This window comes from Pseudomyrmex gracilis, unplaced genomic scaffold (assembly GCF_002006095.1).
Source record: "Pseudomyrmex gracilis isolate BER0280 unplaced genomic scaffold, ASM200609v1 scaffold_36, whole genome shotgun sequence".
Taxonomy (NCBI): Eukaryota; Metazoa; Arthropoda; class Insecta; order Hymenoptera; family Formicidae; genus Pseudomyrmex; species Pseudomyrmex gracilis.
In genome coordinates, this window is record NW_018020620.1 from 975736 (window position 1) to 996543 (window position 20808).

Consider the following 20808-nt stretch of genomic DNA (forward strand, 5'->3'; position numbering starts at 1 on the left):
CTTAACATAAGAAAAAGGACAGAGATATATATATATATTTTTTATTTTCAAAATTGTGCTTTCCAAACACCAATAATCTGGCCATTCATTAAGCGATTGCGAGAAAAAAAACGTTCATAGATAAAGCATACGAATGGTTGAGTCAGACAGGCAAGATCAAAAGTCTCTTAACCAGGGAGAAATTTGCAATTATCTGTGAAAGTCTCCGTGCTAGAGAAGGTTATCGATGTCAAAGAGTACAATCGCCGGTGACTCGCCCACTCGTAAAAGTATTTCTAGATATGGTAGACACAAGTTTGAAATTTCTCGTACCGTCTTCTTCTTTTGCCCGACAAAAACTTTGTGTACGGCGCGTATAATAAGGTCCATGTAGTCGTTGAAGAGAGAGTTCTAGAAATCGAACATCTAGAATACTGTTTCTTGTCCACTGTCCGTTCGTCTCTCGTAATGCTGGAATATCGAATACTAGGTCCGAGTAAGTAGAGCGGCCATTTTTCGCATAAACACACACACACGTACACACACTTACCCACACATACACTTTTTTCTTTTCAAAAAGATTTTTCTGTTCAAAACTCAGAATAATGCGCACAATAGTTAATTCTCTTGTATCCAGTATACAGTTAGAAATTTTATTTCAACTTGTCTAACAGTAAAATAGTTTCAGATATGTACTTGATGTAAATCTTATTATTTTATTGTAATTTTGATTATTCTTCAAATTACGTTTTACGTAAATTATTTTAATAATTTTATATTTATATTTATATTCGCTATTTGTGTGTCATAGCTTTCAGAGCGCATTTTTCTAAACGAGAAAGATGCTCGTGGATATATACAAGCATTTGTGAAAATTTATTACAGTATATATTCACAGCATTGACAGTTGCTCGGACAGAAGTAATCAATATTCAAGGATCGTCCCTCAGTGTAGGGCCTAGATCGACGGAATCTCTCTTCGTTGTCAGTTACCGAGCGATCCTTCCGAGCCCGGTTATAAACCAATTGATAAAGAGTTTCCCTCGGTCAGGAAGTCGAGATGCGCCATGACACGCCGTGTCAAAAACGGCGTATCACGGAGCACCAACACATCACCGCGCTATTAACATACGGCCAGTTTTCCGGGCCCTATGTATCATTTATATATATTACATATGTGTGTGCGTTGCGTAGTTTCCAACTTGTGTCTGTCACACTGTATTACCACTCTATGTTGAATGAGTCCGAGAGTGATTGCGTTTATGTTGCGTGACTGGAAGAATCGCGTGTATGATGGGTACGCTTGATTAGTGTGTGTGTCTACGTCTATTGTTTCTGTAATGGCGTGCGGAACATTGCGAGGAGCACTTTCTCACGAGGTCTCCGTGTCGGTCTCCATTCAGAAATGGTACCGGAACGGAACCGGAAAAGAGAGATGGAAAAGCCGGTCCGCGGTCCCCGTGTAATCGGCGCGTCTAAGTCCACGCGGAAAAATTCGCACGCGACATTCGCAAGATTAAAGAAAAGATTACACATTCGAATTGAGACGCAATTACACTCGCGAGACGATTGCTCGCGCAATGTTGCGCACGCGCATTCGTTTTTTGCCCGCAAACGCGGGTTCTGTGACCGTGGTAACGCCCTTTCTTCTCGTTGGTTTTTCCCACACGTAGTACGTTCTGGAGTTCCTTTACACCGCGGTAAGTTGCAGCTCAAGCTATCTCGCTAATCGTTCATTAATCCAAAAAAAAAAAAAAAACACAAAAAGAATAAAGTATCATCTATTGCTCGTTTCGCTCGTACATTCATCTTACATGTCTTTCGTATGACCCATTAATGTGTAATACATATGTATCTTGTATATCAAAATCCTTTTTTTAGCCTGCCTATTGTCATTTATTTTCCTACGTTTTGTTCTCTCTATCTCTTTGTCTTTTTCTCTCTCTCTCTCTCTCTCTCTCTCTCTCTCTCTCTCTCTTTTTTTTCTTTTTCTGTCTCTCTTTCTTTCTGTTTCTCTTTCTCGCTGTCTCTCTTTCTGTCTATCTTTTCTATTTTTATGCCGCTCATAACAGCCTGTTATCATTTCTCATTATACGACTATTTGCGTTTCGCCAGTTTGATCACACTTCGCTTATTTGTCTCTTGTTTCTCTCATCCGACTACGTTCACTTTGTCCGCTCTCTTTCTCAGCCTCTATATCTCTACCTGTCTTTACCTATCTGTCTTTATTCACTTTCGCGTCTCATGGCTACACTCGCGTTGATACGTACAGGAAAGATGAGCCGTCGACGATTTTTGCAGCGGGGTTTATACCCGGTTTAGGTAACGCCGCGCGTGTCTCTCTCATCGAATGTGTTTCGGTCCATATTTTTATAAAAATAGTCGAATGTATATGTTCTCTTTTTCGCAAACAAAACCGCCATAGACTTTCGAAAAAACACACAAACGAGAAACAATCTGCTTGGGATCGATATCGAATTTACAACAAATATTCAGTAACCTACTTTTTTCGAAATTCTCTTTGAGAGGAACACTCTCTCGTGTACATATATAGTTATTTACATTGCGTGAAATATAGATAAACATTCAAGTTAATTTTACAAGAGACGTACGTTATAAAATCTAATCAAGATCTAACCCTGAAGATTCTACGAATTGTTTTTTTACAATGAAACGCGTAAAGAATATCGTTGTTTACTTTAATATTTTGTCTTTCACTTATAAACATGTACGTATCATCCGAGCAGTTGGTCTATGGGCAAAAAACTCTCTTCACGTATACAAGTAAAGTCATCCATACGAATCGTCTCTGTGTTATCTGTGATATGTCGTCAGATTGTTGTCTCCCCTTTCTGTTATGTCTTGTCTTCTTGTCCCTTAGATGCGTTAGCCACATGACTGATATACATAATAGTATGTTACGAGTCGTACGTACTTATACCAACCTTGGTCTTGTGTTGTTTGTGTTTGCCAAAGCTTGCACTTTATGTACCTTGTCGAACTTGTCTATAGTGAACGTCCTAGCATTTTTACACGAACGCTGACCTTATTGCGCGCCTTTTGCGTGAACGACTTTGTGTTTTGTTCCTTTTATATTTATTCCTTTTTCTGTCATATTTATACGATACGAACACGAGATATTATAATAATAACTCAACAGGTATATACATATCATGTACTTTCTGTTCTATCGACGGATCGGCAAGTATTTGCTAATCGGCACCGTACAGTTGGAGATGAAAGGACTCCAAAAGACCATCCCTCCTTGTCCCTTGTCTGCGTCTATTATCACCTGTCTAAAATGTGCCAATGACCCGATCACCCAAACAACCCTGTGTCTGTCTTTATATCCGACATATCCGAAAGGAAATTGAAACCCACCGAAAAGATCGGAATTTATCCCCGTTCTAAGCCCCTCTCTGCTCCGTGATTCCTGTTCTATTTATTAACGATGCTTCTTTCTCTGACGCGGGAATACATGCTGACGATACGAAGAAGCATGTTTTTGTAATATGTTTTGACTGAAAATTCGCGAGATCTTTCTTATCTTGATCTTTTTCCCGGGAATAACGTCTTCTCGTCTTCGCGCGAGAACGACGGAAAAAGTGACGGAGGAGTAAAGATACGAAAAAAAAAAGAAATTAAAAAAGAACGAAAAAAGAGAGAGTAATATCGTCGACAATTATATTCACTTTGTAAAATCCGCTGGTAAAAGAAAAGAAAGAGTAACGCTAGATTACAACGACGTTAGGTGCGTGTGTTCTCTTCTTTCGTTTTACCGTTATACATATAGGTTCACTACGATTGACTTTATAGGAATCTCGGTCTGCATTTCGAGGATCATCCGTTTTTGTTTTTCTGTTTTACTACTTACTATGGGTTTGGACGTACAGTAGTGACGACTGTGCCTGCCACCTTGCTGTGCTCGCACTTGGAGGATCAGCGCCCGCCCCAATTTGATCCTCGAGTCACCGAAAAAAAACCAAAAAAAAAACTATGGCACGATCAGCGATCGAAACTGGTATACTTACGCTGTGACTGTACATTTCGACTTTTCGCATATATACACGAAAGAATTGTATCTGCATTCGTAATTGTAATGAAAAGGTGATCAGTAAAAAATAAAATTTTCTCGTATTTCAGATACGCGCAAGTACGACAGACGAGCTTTCTCTATTGAGAGAGAAACAATGATATATTCCATATCTTTCTAATAAGAATTACAAATTATTTTTTAAATATATATACCCCGTAATTGTTTTTCGTAAAACTAACGATCATCGGAAGAAATATATCTTATTGAAATATATTTGTTCATTGGCTTATGTATTATTATCACTATTTAAAAAATTTCTATTTATGTAATAATTTATATATATTTTTTCTATAAAAATGAAGATTTAAAATCAAAGAAGTGTATCTCTCATTGAAACATCTTTAATTACTATTAACTTATATTACCAATCTAGTTCAACTGTTTTTAAATAAAGCTGTGCTTGAATTAAAGCTTCATACAAATTTATAAAAGGATTTACTATTTCTGTCATTGTTTCTTTCATTACTCTTTAATCACAAATAATTATTCTCTCAATGTATTAAGACGCGTACTAACGTTGGTGCTTTAAAATTTTGCACATAAATTAAAAGTGTTTTGTCGCACTTTTGGCTAACGATAAGCCTTCACCGCGTCGAGATTATTCCGGTTTCGATCTCTGAGCATGCGATACGACTACTACTTGCGAGCTTGATAATCACAACAGGAAATGGTCAATGGTCCTATATCTTGGACGACATCATCATCGATGTCACTTGCAGCGTTGGGGACATGCGTGATCCTCCAAGACAAATATGCCCCCATACGCAATCCCTTAGAAACCGATAAATACATATATATATATATATATGTATATATATATATATATATATATATATATATATACACACACACACACTAAATGCATAAAAATAAATATATAGTTTGTTACACGAGCACGAAACCATCGACTCGTCGCGCGCGACAAGTGCCTGACGTTACATATTTGTCGAGCGGTCTAAATGCGATGTAACAAACTATATATGCGATCCGTCGCATATAGTTCTATACACATTATATATAGATATGATATCTCTCTACCTATATATATATATCGATCTTATTATATTCAGCACTATACACAAATTGCTTTAAAATATTCAGCTTAAAACATCTCAAATTCTCTTGCGCAAAAATCCTACTCTCCTCGTTTCCTCGTATACACATTTCTTCCACAAAAGTTTTATATATATACATATATGTAATACGCGTATTACATATATATTACATATCTCACGCCTACTACGTATCTATATAACATAATTGCATGTCTTTTACTCTCATAATGAAATGATTCTCCTACAATTGTTCCCGTCTCTCTTCCCCCGTTCCTCACTTTCGTCCATTTGCCTCGGGACGAAGTATCATGTCTTTTCTTTATCTGTTTTTTTTCTCTTTTTTTCTGGTCTCTAAAAATCCAAAAGTTAGTGTTCGAGAGAAGAATGTTCCCGCCTCGCTGCCATTGCCAGTACCGCGAATGCTGATTTTCGCGAGCACAATGCATCGTCGACGCACTGCGCGTGTTCTGCTCCTCCTCCCTCCTCAGCGCCCCAGTCGCTGCGCCGCTCGTCCTCTAGCACCTTCCCTCTCTTCTCTCGTTCCGCCACCCCTCGCCAATACGGCATTGTTCTATTTGTAAAATCAATTTGTATCGCGCTCCTCGATTCAGCCAGAGGCATTAGCTTCCCTTGTACATGGCAACGCGGCCGTCGAATGTCGGCCGAATGGAGTTGCGGATTGTATTGGCAGCGAAGTGAGAATATTGGATCGCATTGAACCGTTGACCGCGGAAGCTGATTTAACAGGCGAAATCGATTGCCCGCGTCCACGCCCGTATATAAAGACACTAGTCGCTCACGGATTCAGAAGTATGATCGCTTTGCCGGTTAATTAGGAGAGCGCCCAAAGTATATACTATATCTATACCGGTGTCTCGCCGTTCTCACGGCAAGGATTACTGAAAATTAGATCGCGTTACTTTATTCAAAAGCTTATATATCTTACGGAGATAAAAGTGTTATAGTTACTCAAAGAAACTTAAATTGCCTTAAATAATCTATCTATAAAACTTTAAAGTTTTGCATAAGAATTAATTGTGAATTTGTAACTATCTCTGACTGAGACTTTATATGAAATTTTGTATGAGAATTATTAAATTAATTACAGCACTCTGTATAGAGCAGAACCTTTCATCTCAAAATTATGATTTTGTTTATTAAGCTGAACGTATTGTTTCGCTTTAGCGCGCACGCTAATCAAAATTGCATTCCAATCGTAGACAGTAAAATGTAAATGTTGAGAATGCTTGGTTTTAAATCAGCATTGCGCGGATTAATGGGTCGACGAAACAATCCTGCTTCGGTGGACCTCAATATATCTATAATTTGTAACAGTCGAGTTGCGGTGATGCGAGGCCAGGTTGTTACCGAACAAGGACTCGGAATAGTAGGCATCAGAGTATCTGTGGACAGAGATTCGCGCTTTGGATTCACCTTGACCAGAGCCGACGGATGGTAAGGATCAATAATTCAACTCGCAGTTTACTTGACCGTTCGAATTTGGGTGTTCCTTTACAGATTTGCCATGCATTCAAGTTACCAAGCTATATAGCAATTGCTATATAACAATTTTATAACTTTTACGTACATGTATACGTTGTCTCTTATAATGAGATATAATAATAGAAATAATGTAAGAAAAACAGATTTTTAATTATCAAAGATATCAGTGGCAAAAAATTGACTTTGTGTGAACGCTTCATTCATTATAGTTCGTTCATTATAGTCTGAAAGTGTGCGTTTTAAATATCATTATATTTAATTAAATCATTATTAATAACGTTGTTGAAGTATTATATGAAAAACGAAAGTCGATTATTGTAGTGCGTGTTTGATATTATAAATAATTAAAGGAATTTATCTATTCATATAAATTATAAACCGTAAGATGGTGCCCCCCTGAGTTGATGTTACTGAAGAGTAAGTCTAAAAATCCATATATGACAGTGATTATTGCACATAAAAGTGCGCATTCTTTTCTCCGAGTTTTCTATTACAAATAATACGTATGGGGATAAAATAAATTGTATTAATAATTTACTAATAAGCGCGTATAGACGCAATTATGCAGTTCATATTTTAAGCTGATGGTGGTTATTACCGCGATATAATATTATTTTGAAAGAGGGATTTACACGATTATGACGGACATCCATAACGTAAATGACGTTTACCACGCACGTGTATATAATCCAGATTATATTATATACGCATTACACTATATTGCACTTTGAGAATATTCAAGAACATATTTCAATTTCTCATTTGTTATTTGCTAATTATTCTTGAGTATATGAGTTTGTGCGTAAAATAAGTGGAGATTGTGAGCTATCTAGATGATGTATTATTAATGATAGAGAAAAAAAGAGAAAGAGAGAAAGAAAGAAAAAGAGAGAGAATTACGTCCGTCATTACATCCGTCGTTACAATGTAGAAACGCATATACGCGTCGTCGTCGTCGTCGTCGTCGTCGTCGTCGTCGTCGTTCTTGTCGTCTTCGTCACATTAGCATTTGCACATGATGGGCACGACATGTACGTGGCAAAGCTGGACGTCCTGCGCGATAGTATCAAGGCTGCATTGTAATGAAAAGGGAAGGGCAGATGGTGGTGTAGGAGAGAACGACTATATTCAGGGTATATACAGTAATTCTGGCGAGAATAATTCTGAAACAGGAAAGCGGAGGAGTTGGGATACCAGACCACATCAAAGCCCGAGCTAATGATGTCGAAAGCTTACTAATTACTCCGTGCAAACCTCCGTATATATCACGCTTCATGTCCATGGCTCTCTCTCTCTCTCTCTTTCTCTCTCTCTCTCTCTCTCTCTCACACTCATGGTATGTTCGCGCTGTCGGCTCGTCGAAGTGTGTTCGCATATATATCGATCGAATTTACTCGTTACGAAAGTTTGTTTCGGGCATATTCTTCCCCGATGTAATTCATATTAATGTAACGACCAGAACACCACACCTATATCCGTGATTATCATAAATATGAAATAATAAGCGCGCACGTGTTATTTTATTCATTGATACATCTTTAATTAGAATATCGTTACAGCGCGTTACAGTTTAAGCCAATTTTTTAGCGCAATACTATGTTCTGATCGCGTATTAATATAAACTTCTTTGTTTACGTCGTGAATTTTGATTTAATATTGCTTTTTTTTTTTTTTTTAATTGTTATCAGCACACTAATACTGACCACTTATTAGAAAAGAAGTAAAAATAGCACTCATATTAATTTCAGTACAGAAGAGTACTTTTTTTATTACACGCATATTTTACTTAGCTCCAGAAAATGACTGTCTTGTATATCTTTAAGAAGATTATTCTATAAATAGTTCTCTAGAAAGGAGAAAAGGAGCGTTAATCTATAACTACGTTAATAATACAATAAATATGACGTTATTATAAATTCTGTGTTAAAAACGTGTTTTGCAGTTTTTGTTTTGCCGCTCCAACTTTTAGAGAGAAAGAGAGAGAGAGAGAAAGCCAGTAATTTTATATGAAGATGGATATTACTTCATTAAATCCCACAGCGCATTTTTAAATCTGAGCACAAACTTAAATAACGAACGGTATTATAGTCTGAAGAGAAAGAATTGCAAACTACAATTGAAAATAAAAATTTACTTCGTTTATTGTTTGCGTCGATAAGTAGAACGCGTAATCGTAATAATTCCACAAGGAAGTTCTTAAAATTGTTGGTACTTCAAACAAATAGTAGCAATTTGATAATTAAAATATATTTGACATGACACATTTGATATATTTCTTGCCGATTAAAGATTTTTCTTCGAAATTTTCGATATTATGAAACTAAAAAGATAGAACAGTTATATAAACAAATAGAAACACTTTTGCTGTTTGTCGCGACTAAAATTATATTGTTCAGTGTAAGAAGAAAGAAATATTTAATATTTTTTATTTGTACAGTAACGGAGATTACTCAACATCAAACTTGGAAAATTAATCAGACGAATAGAAAAAACCTTTGAAACACGCATTTCAACTCTAGGGATAGACTCGTCAGTCATTGATTCTCGAATAGAGGAAGCGCACTATATTGATCGGTCTACGTCGGATTCTTATGTAATATCGGCAACCGGGGTACAAAATGCATTTACTACGTATTTACGTACTCTGATCAGGTTCGACGTCCTGGTCAATGGCGGAGGCGCCGTGACGCTTCAATTCCAGCGCAGTCCCTTCAAACCGCTCACGAGAACCGTCTTCGTACCATGGAATCAGATCGTCGTTCTGCCGCCTGTTATAATGATCCTCAGCAAGGAGGGCGAGTCTTATAAATCTAACCAGCCACCAAGCCCGGCAGTCGGTAAGCATCGACACCACGGATATGTATTAGTGCAGTTTTTGTTGTTTTCTATCAGCCGGGGTTCAGTACATATATCTCTCATCGTGTTACGTGTCGGATCGTGTTACCCATTAACACCACAAACGTTTCGATAAACGCGCGTACGTGCTCGATCACTTGAAATCGAACTCTGCGCGCGTTGGAAAAGGAAGAATAACAAAAAAGAAGCGGATACAGAGCTCGGACATATTTTTTTGCAAAAAATTTCTATACTAAAAAAGAATGTACGTAATTTATTATCGCTTTTTTCTCCTCACGTTTCATTGTTATCCATGCATCGTCACAAAGCACCTCGTTTCAACGTGTAACGTCTTTGTTCCGTCCCATGAGTGTTATATGCGTTTTTGAGTTCCTTATCATTTATAGAATACAATATAATAGGCTTCCCAGGGATTTCGATGGGGCTCTTTAGTGAGCACGGTCCGTGCTTGGAACACGATCACGAGACTCTACGACCCATCATTGTGAGCACATGGATGCCGGAGAAGGTTGGCGGTTTACCCGGAAAAAGTTTGGTCTTCGCTGAGAGTCAGGTGAATTTTTATATTTTTGTATTTCCGTTTAATATAAATTGTCGTAATAAATTGCAAATCGAAAACTAAAGCCGCGTATTACTGCTGTACAAGCAAAAACGAATATTCAGATTGGCAAGCGTAATAAGATTTTGGAATAAGCATTGCGTGAAATACCAAAAACAAAAAAAAAAGAATTGCAGAAAAATCGAGAGTCGCGAAACACAGAATAATATTATTTACAACGAAAATGATAGCGCGCTGTGTGATCGGTTTAACGGGACGTTGAACACTGCGCTTGCAGATTGTGCAGGAAAGCATCGCTATTCCGGGCTCGAATCTTCACTTGATGTATCAAAGCAGCCAGGCTGCGGGCTACCTTTCTACTGTGAGAATGCAACTGACTGGATCGTTCATTCCGAAATCGCTGACGCACGTGCACGTGCATGTGGAGATCGAAGGCTCGCTTCACACGAAAACGTATGAAGCTGATCCGAATCTGACGCATACGTTCGCCTGGAACAAGCGAAATGTTTACAAGCAGAAGGTGTACGGTGTGGCGCAAGCGAGAATCTCGATCGGTTACCAGCATTCCACTTGTCCGTCCGTGATTTGGGAGACGCAGACGGCTACTTTGCAGGGTTTCGACGTTGACATTTCCGATATAGGCGGTTGGGGACTCGACATCCATCACCATTATAACTTTCACGAGGGAATCCTGCAGAAAGGCGACGGTTCCACTCTGCACTTCAAGCAATATCCGCGCACAGTGAAAGTGGTGATGGGCACTGGCATGCGAAGGAGCTTGGTGTGTCAGAACTGTGACGGTCTCGCCAAGGACGCTAAACTCCTGACGCCAGTGGCCCTCGCCAGCGGACCCGACGGCAGCATATACGTCGGAGATTTCAATCTGGTTCGCAGAATCACGCCCGAAGGAAAAGTTTACACCGTTCTGATTCTGAGGTAATTATACGTTATATAACAGAATTTGCTTCACCACATGAAGCGACAAACAAGTAAGTACATAAATTTCAAATGGATCTCTTGCAGCGCGACTCAAGTGTCGTATCAGTATTATCTGTGCATCTCTCCGGCTGACGGGCACTTGTACATTAGCGATCCGGAGAAGCATCAAATATTGAAGGCTCTCACGTTGGACGATGTTCACGATCCTAGTATCAATATCGAGGCCGTTGTCGGGAGCGGCGAAAGATGTATTCCAGGTGACGAGGGACACTGCGGCGACGAAGGTCCGGCCATCAATGCGAAACTGGCTCATCCTAAAGGTAAAGACTAACCACCCGCTCTTTCGAAAGACATTTAAACAATTTCGAGCGATATCTTTCTTTCTGATAAACGATGATGTTTATCAAAATTATAATTCACAAACTTAAAAATCCTAAGAGAGCTTATGATCTACAGGAATCGCCATTGCGGCCGACAAAACGATGTACATTGCCGATGGCACTAATATTCGCGCCGTCGATCCTCGAGGTATCATACATACTCTCGTAGGACATCATGGTCATCACAATCACTGGTCACCTGCACCTTGCATCGGAGCCATTCCCGCACACCAAGCTCAGTTACAATGGCCGACGGGACTGACTTTAAGTCCATTGGACGGATCTCTTCACTTTATTGACGACAGACTCGTTTTGAAGCTCACCAGCGATCTGAAAGTGCGCGTAGTTGCTGGCACACCTCTTCACTGTACCAGCAGCGCGAACAGCAATAGCAATGCTAACGGAGAATTGCTGAAACTGAACTCGTCGGTGCCGACGAACTCGAAGAAATCGGACGAAGTGTTGGGATCGGTGTTGGCCGTCAGTTTTAGTCCAACCGGCGAATTATACATCGCGGATCGCGATTCTCATCGAGTCAATTCTATCAGAGTCGTTGATTCCTCCGGGAAAATGTCGCACTTTGCTGGTCAGCAGCAAGAGAGACTGCGCGGCCAATGCGAATGCAATAACACCACACCTAGCACCAAGGATATGGATGCATGCACCTGTACAGACGATACTAGCAGTACTGAGACGCTACTGTCGTCAAATGCCAAGTTCACTACCATATCCGCTCTAGCGGTTTCGCCAGACGGTGTTCTACATGTAGCTGATCAGGGTAGTCTTCACATTCTAGCACTTCAACCTTATCTTCCGAACCACGATGAGAACGGGGAGTTCCGTATTCCATTCCCGCCTTCGAACGAGATCTACGTGTTCAATCGTTACGGGCAACACATATCCACGAAAGACTTGACGTCCGGAAAACCTCTTTATTCTTTCTTGTACAGCAAGAATACGAGCTTCGGCAAATTGTCCACGGTGACGGACAGCGCGGGTAACAAAATCCAGTTCTTACGAGATTACAGCAGCGTGGTCAGCTCCATCGAGAACACTCAGGATCACAAGTCCGAGCTGAAAATCTCAGCTGTCGGATTTCTGGAGAAGTTGTCCGAACGCGGTAGAGCAGAAATTGCTTTGAGCTACGATGGTTCCACTGGTTTACTCACCAGTCGATCAGGAGTGAGTTGAAAGACTTGTACTTAGTTTGTTAAATAATGTGAATAAATATAAAACAAAATATTTTTTATCACGTATTTCAGGGAGACGAAACATATATATATAATTACGATAATTTGGGACGTGTCACCGATGTAATATTGCCAACAGGAGAAAAGTTGAAGTTATCATCAGACTTGTCTGACGACGAAGGTTTGTCAGTTAAGGTGTCGGCTCCGCTTCAAGCCTTATCGAAAGGAGATAAACAGCGAATCGTGGAGTATAAGATGAAGAATGAAAAGTCAAAAATGCTGACTATCACTGATGGTTTGTAATCTTTCAAACCTATTTCACTATAATAGTTAATCTATTAGCGCAAATGAATAAATTTTATCTATTATCTATTAAGTTACACATATACGTACGTTTTTAATTCTGAATTTTGAGATTTCTTTAAATAATGTGAATTTAATAAAATGCTTTGTAATTTCATAATTTTGCAGGCACTAAACTTCTGAAAGCGATCGCGTTTACAAACAGTAGTCTGGAAGTATTTCTACCTGGAGGCGGCAGACTACTGAGCGCGGCTACAACAAAGCACCCACTGCTCGAAGCGTCTTTGCCAGTGGAAGCGGAGATGCTGCCTATGTGGAGTTATCAATTGATGTCTCTCGGTGAACTAACAAACACTATGACAACGACGTACAATCTGATCGGAGATGTTAGTCAACGTCAGGAAACGCTCAACCGAGGGATTTGGGTGAATGATACACGAGTGATAAGCGTCGAATTTGAACAGGCATTCAGTCGTGAGACATTCTATGACAAAGCGGATACTCCTCTGCTAACGGTGACCTTTGATCTAAATGGCCAGCCTTTAGTCTGGCAACCGCACGAACATGGTCACAACCTCAGCATCACTTACGATCGATACAACAGGATCGTGAGTTGGAAATGGGGCGCTTCCGACGAGCTATACGGTTACGATCGACACGGACAACTAGCAGAAATTACCAGCAAGGATGGCACGAAACAGTATACCTACAACGATTTCAATATGCTGTCGAAGATTACGCTCGCCAGCAAGAGGGAATTTTCGCTGCAGTACGACGATGACGGCGGATTACGACACATTATTCTACCGTCACAAACCAAACATTCCTTCTCTTGTCAGGCTTCTCTCGGTTTTCTCAGGGTGACATATACACCACCAGGCAGTACAAGAGCTTACCTGCAGCATTACAGTCACGATCGAAATTTGCTGCAGACCGTGTTTCCAGGAGACGGAGCTCGCATCGTCTACAGATATCACACATCGGGCCAGCTTGCGGAAATCGTTCACGGCGACGGTAAAAGCGAGATTAGATACACCGAGAGCGGACTGCCATCCGAGGTGATACATTCCGAGAGAGATGTAGAATACAAATGGGATTATCAATACAGCGCGGGACTCTTGGTGGAGGAGCGCATTGATTTTGGCGCTAAAACTGGCCTGAGCAACGCCAAGTTCACTTTCGAATACGATTCGAACCTTCGATTAATCGCCGTGCAAGGTAGAATAGGCGGACAGACGCTGCCACCACATACTATGGCTTACAGTCCGAGATCGGGCATGCTGGAGCAAATTGGGCAGTTTAAAGTGACAAGACCACAGCTGAACGAGACAACCGTGTTCGACGGCACTGCGCTATTCTCGCGCACCACGGACGACAGATTTTTAGAAACTCAAGTCACGGTAACGATCCATCGAATGCAAGTGTTCAGGATGGAATTTACGCACGATTCGCGCGGACGCATCAATCAAACAAGAACGTACACGCGCAATGTCGCTGTCAATACGTACACTAATGTAAAGAACTACACATGGGACTGCGATGGTCAACTGACCGGTGTAGAAGCGCAGGAACCTTGGGGTTTCAAGTATGACGACAATGGCAACATGCTGTCGCTCACGTATCGAGGTAACACGATTCCAATGGAGTACAACAGTATGGACCGAATAGTCAAGTTCGGCGAGGGATTATACAAGTACGACAATAGAGGTCTGGTGGTGCAGAACGCAAGAGAAGAGAGATTCAATTACAACGCCAAGGGTCTTCTCGTGCGTGCTACCAAACGTGGCCGCTTTGACGTGCGTTACTATTACGATCATCTAGATCGCCTGGCTACAAGGAAGGACAATTACGGCAACGTTACGCAATTTTTCTACAACAATCAGAAACGTCCGCACGAAGTGAGTCAGATATACAGTCCGCGCGACGGCAAACTGATGTCGCTCGTGTACGATGACAGAGGACATCTTATATACGCACAAGTGTATCGGCACAAATATTACATCGCTACCGATCAATGCGGCACGCCTATCATGATCTTCAATCAATACGGAGAAGGCATTAGGGAAATTATGCGATCGCCTTATGGCCATATCGTTTACGACTCTAATCCATATCTTTATTTACCGGTTGATTTCTGCGGCGGACTTCTTGATCAGGTAAAAATGAGAATTTTCATATCGCTTTTTTTTTAACTTTATCTGCCTAATAATTTTAATATATAATATGTGTTACTCATATTACACAATAAGAAAGAGATAGAGAGAGAGAGAGAGAGAGAGACAGTTTGTGAAATAAAAGGTAAGGAGAGAAGAATATTTGACATCTTTAATTGAATTTATAGGTCACATCACTAGTTCACATGCCAAACGGTAAGGTATATGATCCACTGATAGGTCAGTGGATGTCGCCGCTCTGGGAGAACGTCCTGGATCGTATAGACAAGCCGACGCATTTACATCTATATAGATTTAATGGAAACGACCCGATCGATGTCAGGCACACGGATAAACCAAATCAACCAACTGGTAAATTCACCATTATCACTGAATTAATTTATATTAAATTTACACAAAATTCACTTGATGTATTTTAATTTTTCAGATCACATATCATGGCTATCGCATCTCGGGTACGATCTGAAGAGCTTGGCGCCGCAGCTGTTTCCGGACGAATTACCAGAAAGTCTCGTGCCGCGAGCTCTCGGTCCGGGTACTTCGATATTCGGTAAGAAGAAGAAAGCACGCAATCTCGGCGTTCAGTCCGGTTTTCTTGCGTACATCGCCCAACGGCACTCTGGCGATGCAATGAGTTTGTCCGCGCCACTAAGGTCAGCTCTGAAAAAGGATACCAGCGAGCTGATACCTAATCGTCTGGGCGCGGCATCCGATCCTCCATTTGGCAAAGGTATTCTGGTGTCGAGGACTGTTGACGGTCAGGCGGTAGTGTCCAGCGTGCCGAGTGCAAACGCAATCTATGGAGATGTTTTTACGTCCGTGTTTAATCGCTCTTACTTCCTGCCGTTTACATTCGTCGTGCACAGCGCGCAGCAGGACGCCTTCTACTTCGTCAAGGAGGAGACGTGGCGAGCGACCGAAGATCGCGGCCAGCTGAAGCGGCTGGGCGGCCAAGTGAACACGACATACCACGAGAACAAGAACGGCAGCGGCAACGGTTCGTTACTCGATGTGAAGATACATGGTGCGAGCTATGTGGTAAATCTGCGCTACGGCACTACAGCGGAGAAGGAAAAACAGCGACTTTTGCATCACGCAAAAGCGACCGCGATCAGAAAGGCTTGGCATCGGGAACATGAGGCGCTCAGGGCGAACACTCCAACATCAATTGAATGGATGGCTGCTGAGCAGGATGAGATACTGAAGGAAGGTTTCGTATCAAACTACGAGGGCGAATACATACACGATGCGCAACAGTATCCCGAGCTCGCGGAGGATCCCTACAACATCAGATTCGTGAAAAAGGCCGTCGATCAGTCGAGCAAGAAGCGACGCAGGAGGAGAGGCGCGCCGTCCTGTAAGCTCTGGTGGTTAGACAAGATGTGCTAGAGCAACACCGAGGAACCAGTCACGTCAGTATCGTCCACTTTGCGCAAGGACATTGTTCAGTATCGTAACTTTTCGAGCGACGCCAGAAAGAAAGAGAAAAGAAAGAAGAAGATGAAAAAGGAAGAATGAGTGAAAGAAGAATAAAAATTGAGCCGCTGTAGCGCAGCGTCCGTATATGCGCGCCGCATATATATGTATGTATATATATTATATATACATATATATAATAAATCCGTGTATATACGTATAATATATACACATATATATACGTATAATATATATATATACACATACATATATATGAACGTACTGAACACTCTCTATCAAAAAGTTTTATACCAAAGTCTATTTGTGTATTTCAAAGATGCCAAAAACACTATATAACGTTATATTATATATATATATATATATATATATTATAAATATCTATATATATACCGCGCGCGCGAGAAATATATAAGATATATAGTGTGTCAAGTACACGCGGAGGAACACGGGTTTTCACCGAGGTATTCGTTCCACACGGACCAGCTGCGCAACCGATCCGCGATTGACAGATCCGCGAAAGCCTTAAACAAGCAACTGCCGAAGAGGAAAGATAAGAGACCAGGGAATAAAAATGCTTATACCTAATCCCGGGATTGTGAGAAACTCGGGAAGAAACAAACAAACATTGTCGTGATCAAAACACTGTGAAAGATCTTTCCGAAGATTCGTGGCGGATGTGGATGCAACTGAAGTTCGTTGCCAGGCCTCGCAGGGTTGAATTCTACTCTAGGAATCTTAATTATATACGTTTGTCTGACATAAGGCCAGCAAGTTCATCAAGCTTGTGCTTGAGGCCTAAGTGATGGTGGACTCTGGTATCGCGTATTGATACAAAGTAACTATATTAGCCGAAGGTGCAAAGAGAAGAGAAGAAAAAAATGGGGGAAAAAATCAGAGAGGAAAGAGGCCATTCATCGTTGAGGGCGACTTGAGTGAGAGAAACTAGTCAATACATAGCTTTACATTGACGTAGCAACCTTCTTCGGTATAAGATAAATGCGAGGAAAGTGTGAATATGTGAACATACCGCATACGGTATGCGTTTGTGGCCGACCAGCTTTGTTTGATGCGATATTTTAATATCGCACTTTTAGAAAAAAAAAGAAAAGTGTTTGGTGGCCAAAACGCGTAAAAAAAGCCTCAACAATGAATGGCTCCGTTGAGAGAGACGGAAGAAGAGTGAGAACGAAGAATTAGAGGAGAGGCGGAATTTCTCGGTGTCCCGGAAAAAATAAAAGACTTAGGAGCGACGATCGTGCGATCTCGAGCTTGAATTCCGTTCGCGGCTTTAGACATATAGTTAAGGACAAAACGAATTTGTACTATAAAGTGGTGCTTTTCTTGTATGGCGCGCATGTGTATGTGTGAAAGAGAGAGAGAGAGAGAGAGAGAGAGAGAGAGAAAGAGAGAGAGCGAATAAAAGAGCCAAAATATTAGAAGCGCTTGTGTTGATGACTGCAATATGAGTGTGCATGAGAGACATTGGAAATACTAATAGCGTAACTAAACGTATTTTTAACATGTGGATGTGTCCTATCCGTAGTATAAGCGTTTCCGATCGTCGTCTATCAATGATAGATTTTATCGCATTGTGTCGTACACGCGAGGAAGAAAGTAGTCGCTCGGGATCGACGGTAGTGAATTCTCCGGTGACTCGCGGAGACTTTGCGGAGAGAAAAGTGCCGTGGTACGTGCGAGCCAAATGTCCGCGTATATATAGATCGGAAGCGAAGGAGAAAGAAGAAATGAGGGATAAGAAAAACTCACGCATTATCGGTAAAATAATACGTATACAATTATCGCATATTCGTGCTTGCTGGATATGAACGTAACAAACGTTATAAAACTATGTTTCCTCAATGAGAGAGTACTAAATATGTGTATCCAAAATATAAACTGCCCGTCAAGTAACGATCGTTTTGCCTGTGTATGTGTGTACGCGCGTGTGTATGTGTACGTGTGCGCCAATCGTCCGCGCACAAACTTATATATGCATATGTGCATTTTAGCACCGGAAGCTCTTTTCGTTATTAGTCTCCCACTTCCAATCAGCCAATCTTCCTCCCCTTTCCGTCTCACAAAAATTACAGATCTATCGATCTATCGCGCGTATTGTTTGCTCTCCACGTTCGTACTTGTCATTGATATTTTGTAACGCGGCTTTAGAGATGGTGCCGTTTATGGATATAAATTAGTGGGGCACAACGACATTGCTGTCTGAATAGATGATGAAAACTCGTTTTCTATACGCTGAGTGTATAAAAAAAATATATACATAATATATATAATATATATTATATACATAATATATACATATATATATACAATATATATATTATATATTATATGTGTGTGTATATATAATATAGGGAAGCTTCATGACGTATTTTAAACTCAAGTGTTTTAGACGTACTGCCACCCAACTGCCGACGTCTTCGAAAAAAAAAAAAAAAAAACGTCTAAAGATGACGTCTCAAAGATGTCCAGAGAATGTCCGGAAGATCAGCATCTTTACGGCTTCTAATTAGATGTTATATTGTCTGACAGTTACAAGAACTACTGCCCAAAACGAGCTCTCGTTAATTGCGCGCATTGACGGGATCGGAACGACGATCCGTTTTTTGTACATTTCTCGTTCTCGACGAATAGGCGAACATGGGAAACTAACGCGCGAAACATAACTCACCAAATCACACGACAAATTCATCTACGCGTGTGTAAATCGCATTCTCTCGCCCCACGAACGAGCTCGACTACCACCGAGCTGCATTCCTTCTTCGCTTATCTTAACGCGGCAATTTTCATTTAATTTAATTTTACATGTTTTAAAACTTTGTCTCCTTAGAAAGAAGGAATTTTGTCCTACAAATATCAACTTAGAAAGTGCTTAGGTTGAATAATATAAAACAAGAGATGATAAAAAATTATGTTAATTATTTTGTGTATAAAAACAAGAAGCGCTGCTTTTGAAGTTTAATAAGTATCTTTCCGTCAGATTTTTTTTTACAACTTCTGCTTTTTTCGAGACAGGCAAAGAAGGAGTGCTTCTTCGTCATTCATGGACATCTAAACACTTCCTGTCTCATTCCCCTCTCTTCACCGGTCAGATCTTCACATCTACCGCCTCCCTACTCTGTCTCCTGCTCTTTTACACAATGCTTCTATTTGATCTTTAATTGATATTATCCGCTGTTAGACCCACAGCAATGGCGCGTTGTTCAAGAAGAATTGACTATTTTTAAATATCACGTGTCAAATTAACGAGCGGGCCAGGTAGCCGCTATATGTGTTGTAAAACAAAACGGGCGGGATCCCACTCGACTCGTGGCCCGACCTTCTCTCACGACTATAATATTAGGCAAAAAAGAAATTCACTCTCTAACTTCCGTGAAGTTTCAATTCTCGTTTTTTGCGAAACTCGTTTCAGAATTCGCGATAATTCCACATACTAAATAATAAGGAAATAAAAGAAAAACGAACGAGGTAGAGCCGCGCAATGAAATAATAATTTATATATAAGTAAATTTAAAAAAAAAAAAAGATATATAAATATATTTGAGGAGATATTATATACACATACTCACACAACACACATCAACACACACATGAAAGAGAGAGGCCACTAAAGTGGCCAATTATAGGAGCAACCGTCGATCTACCTATTGCGGCGCGATTGGTTCTCGAAATGTGCGATTTTGGACTCGAAAAGTGCGACTCCACGTCGAAACAAAAAACAGAAAAATAGAAAACAGGGAAAAAAATCTGGATTTTTCCGGAAACGTGACGGAAGTTGAGCATGTGAGAACAATAGAGAGAATGCGAGAGCGAAAGACAGTGAAAACGAAAGAGTGAAAGATACTAAAGAGTAAGCGAGAGAGCGAAAAAGAAAAGAGTCAACCACGCTAAAGCTACTACGACCACTATCCTAAATAGATTACGCTACTTTGCCGCTGATCTAATTGTTTACTGTCACGTGTTGCTGTAAACCTAAACAAAACCTAAACACAATACGATATTATATATATATTTTATTTATATTACCTAATCGATTGTATATTTATTGTAAATAGTCACGATGTTTGCTATGATATAATATATCTGTAATTGGATGGAATCTGCCTGTAAAACACTATTGTTTAACTCTCTCTTTTTTCCTACTCCCTTTTCTCCTTGCTAGTAATATGCCATAATATTGAACATCGTGTCAAATCGTTCATTTGAGTATTAATTTATATACGCTCGAAGGGATTTATTTTATGTTTACAATGTTGAGGGTTAAGTTAAAAAGATTTACATAGTTAAAGAATTCATAGACAAAAATTCTTTGAAAAATTCAA

The 20808-nt window shown here is 40.3% G+C and overlaps 1 protein-coding gene across 6 annotated transcripts in view; it reads left to right on the top strand.

Moving 5' to 3' along the window:
• LOC109852830 (teneurin-a) overlaps positions 1-16658 on the top strand; it is a 249222-nt gene extending 232564 nt beyond the window's left edge. For 3 of the 6 annotated variants that reach the window (XM_020424349.1, XM_020424350.1, XM_020424351.1), the window contains 11 exons: positions 1653-1679; positions 6466-6585; positions 9286-9470; positions 9891-10042; positions 10326-10984; positions 11072-11307; positions 11444-12549; positions 12630-12852; positions 13029-15016; positions 15202-15385; positions 15462-16658. In XM_020424349.1, the coding sequence (XP_020279938.1) occupies positions 1653-1679; positions 6466-6585; positions 9286-9470; positions 9891-10042; positions 10326-10984; positions 11072-11307; positions 11444-12549; positions 12630-12852; positions 13029-15016; positions 15202-15385; positions 15462-16423 (5842 nt within the window). In that variant the 3' untranslated portion in view covers positions 16424-16658. Of the gene's footprint in view, positions 1-1652; positions 1680-6465; positions 6586-9285; positions 9471-9875; positions 10043-10325; positions 10985-11071; positions 11308-11443; positions 12550-12629; positions 12853-13028; positions 15017-15201; positions 15386-15461 lie in introns of all 6 variants that reach the window. The other 3 variants (XM_020424353.1, XM_020424354.1, XM_020424355.1) reach the window with 3 other exon arrangements.
• Positions 16659-20808: the final 4150 nt, after the last annotated feature.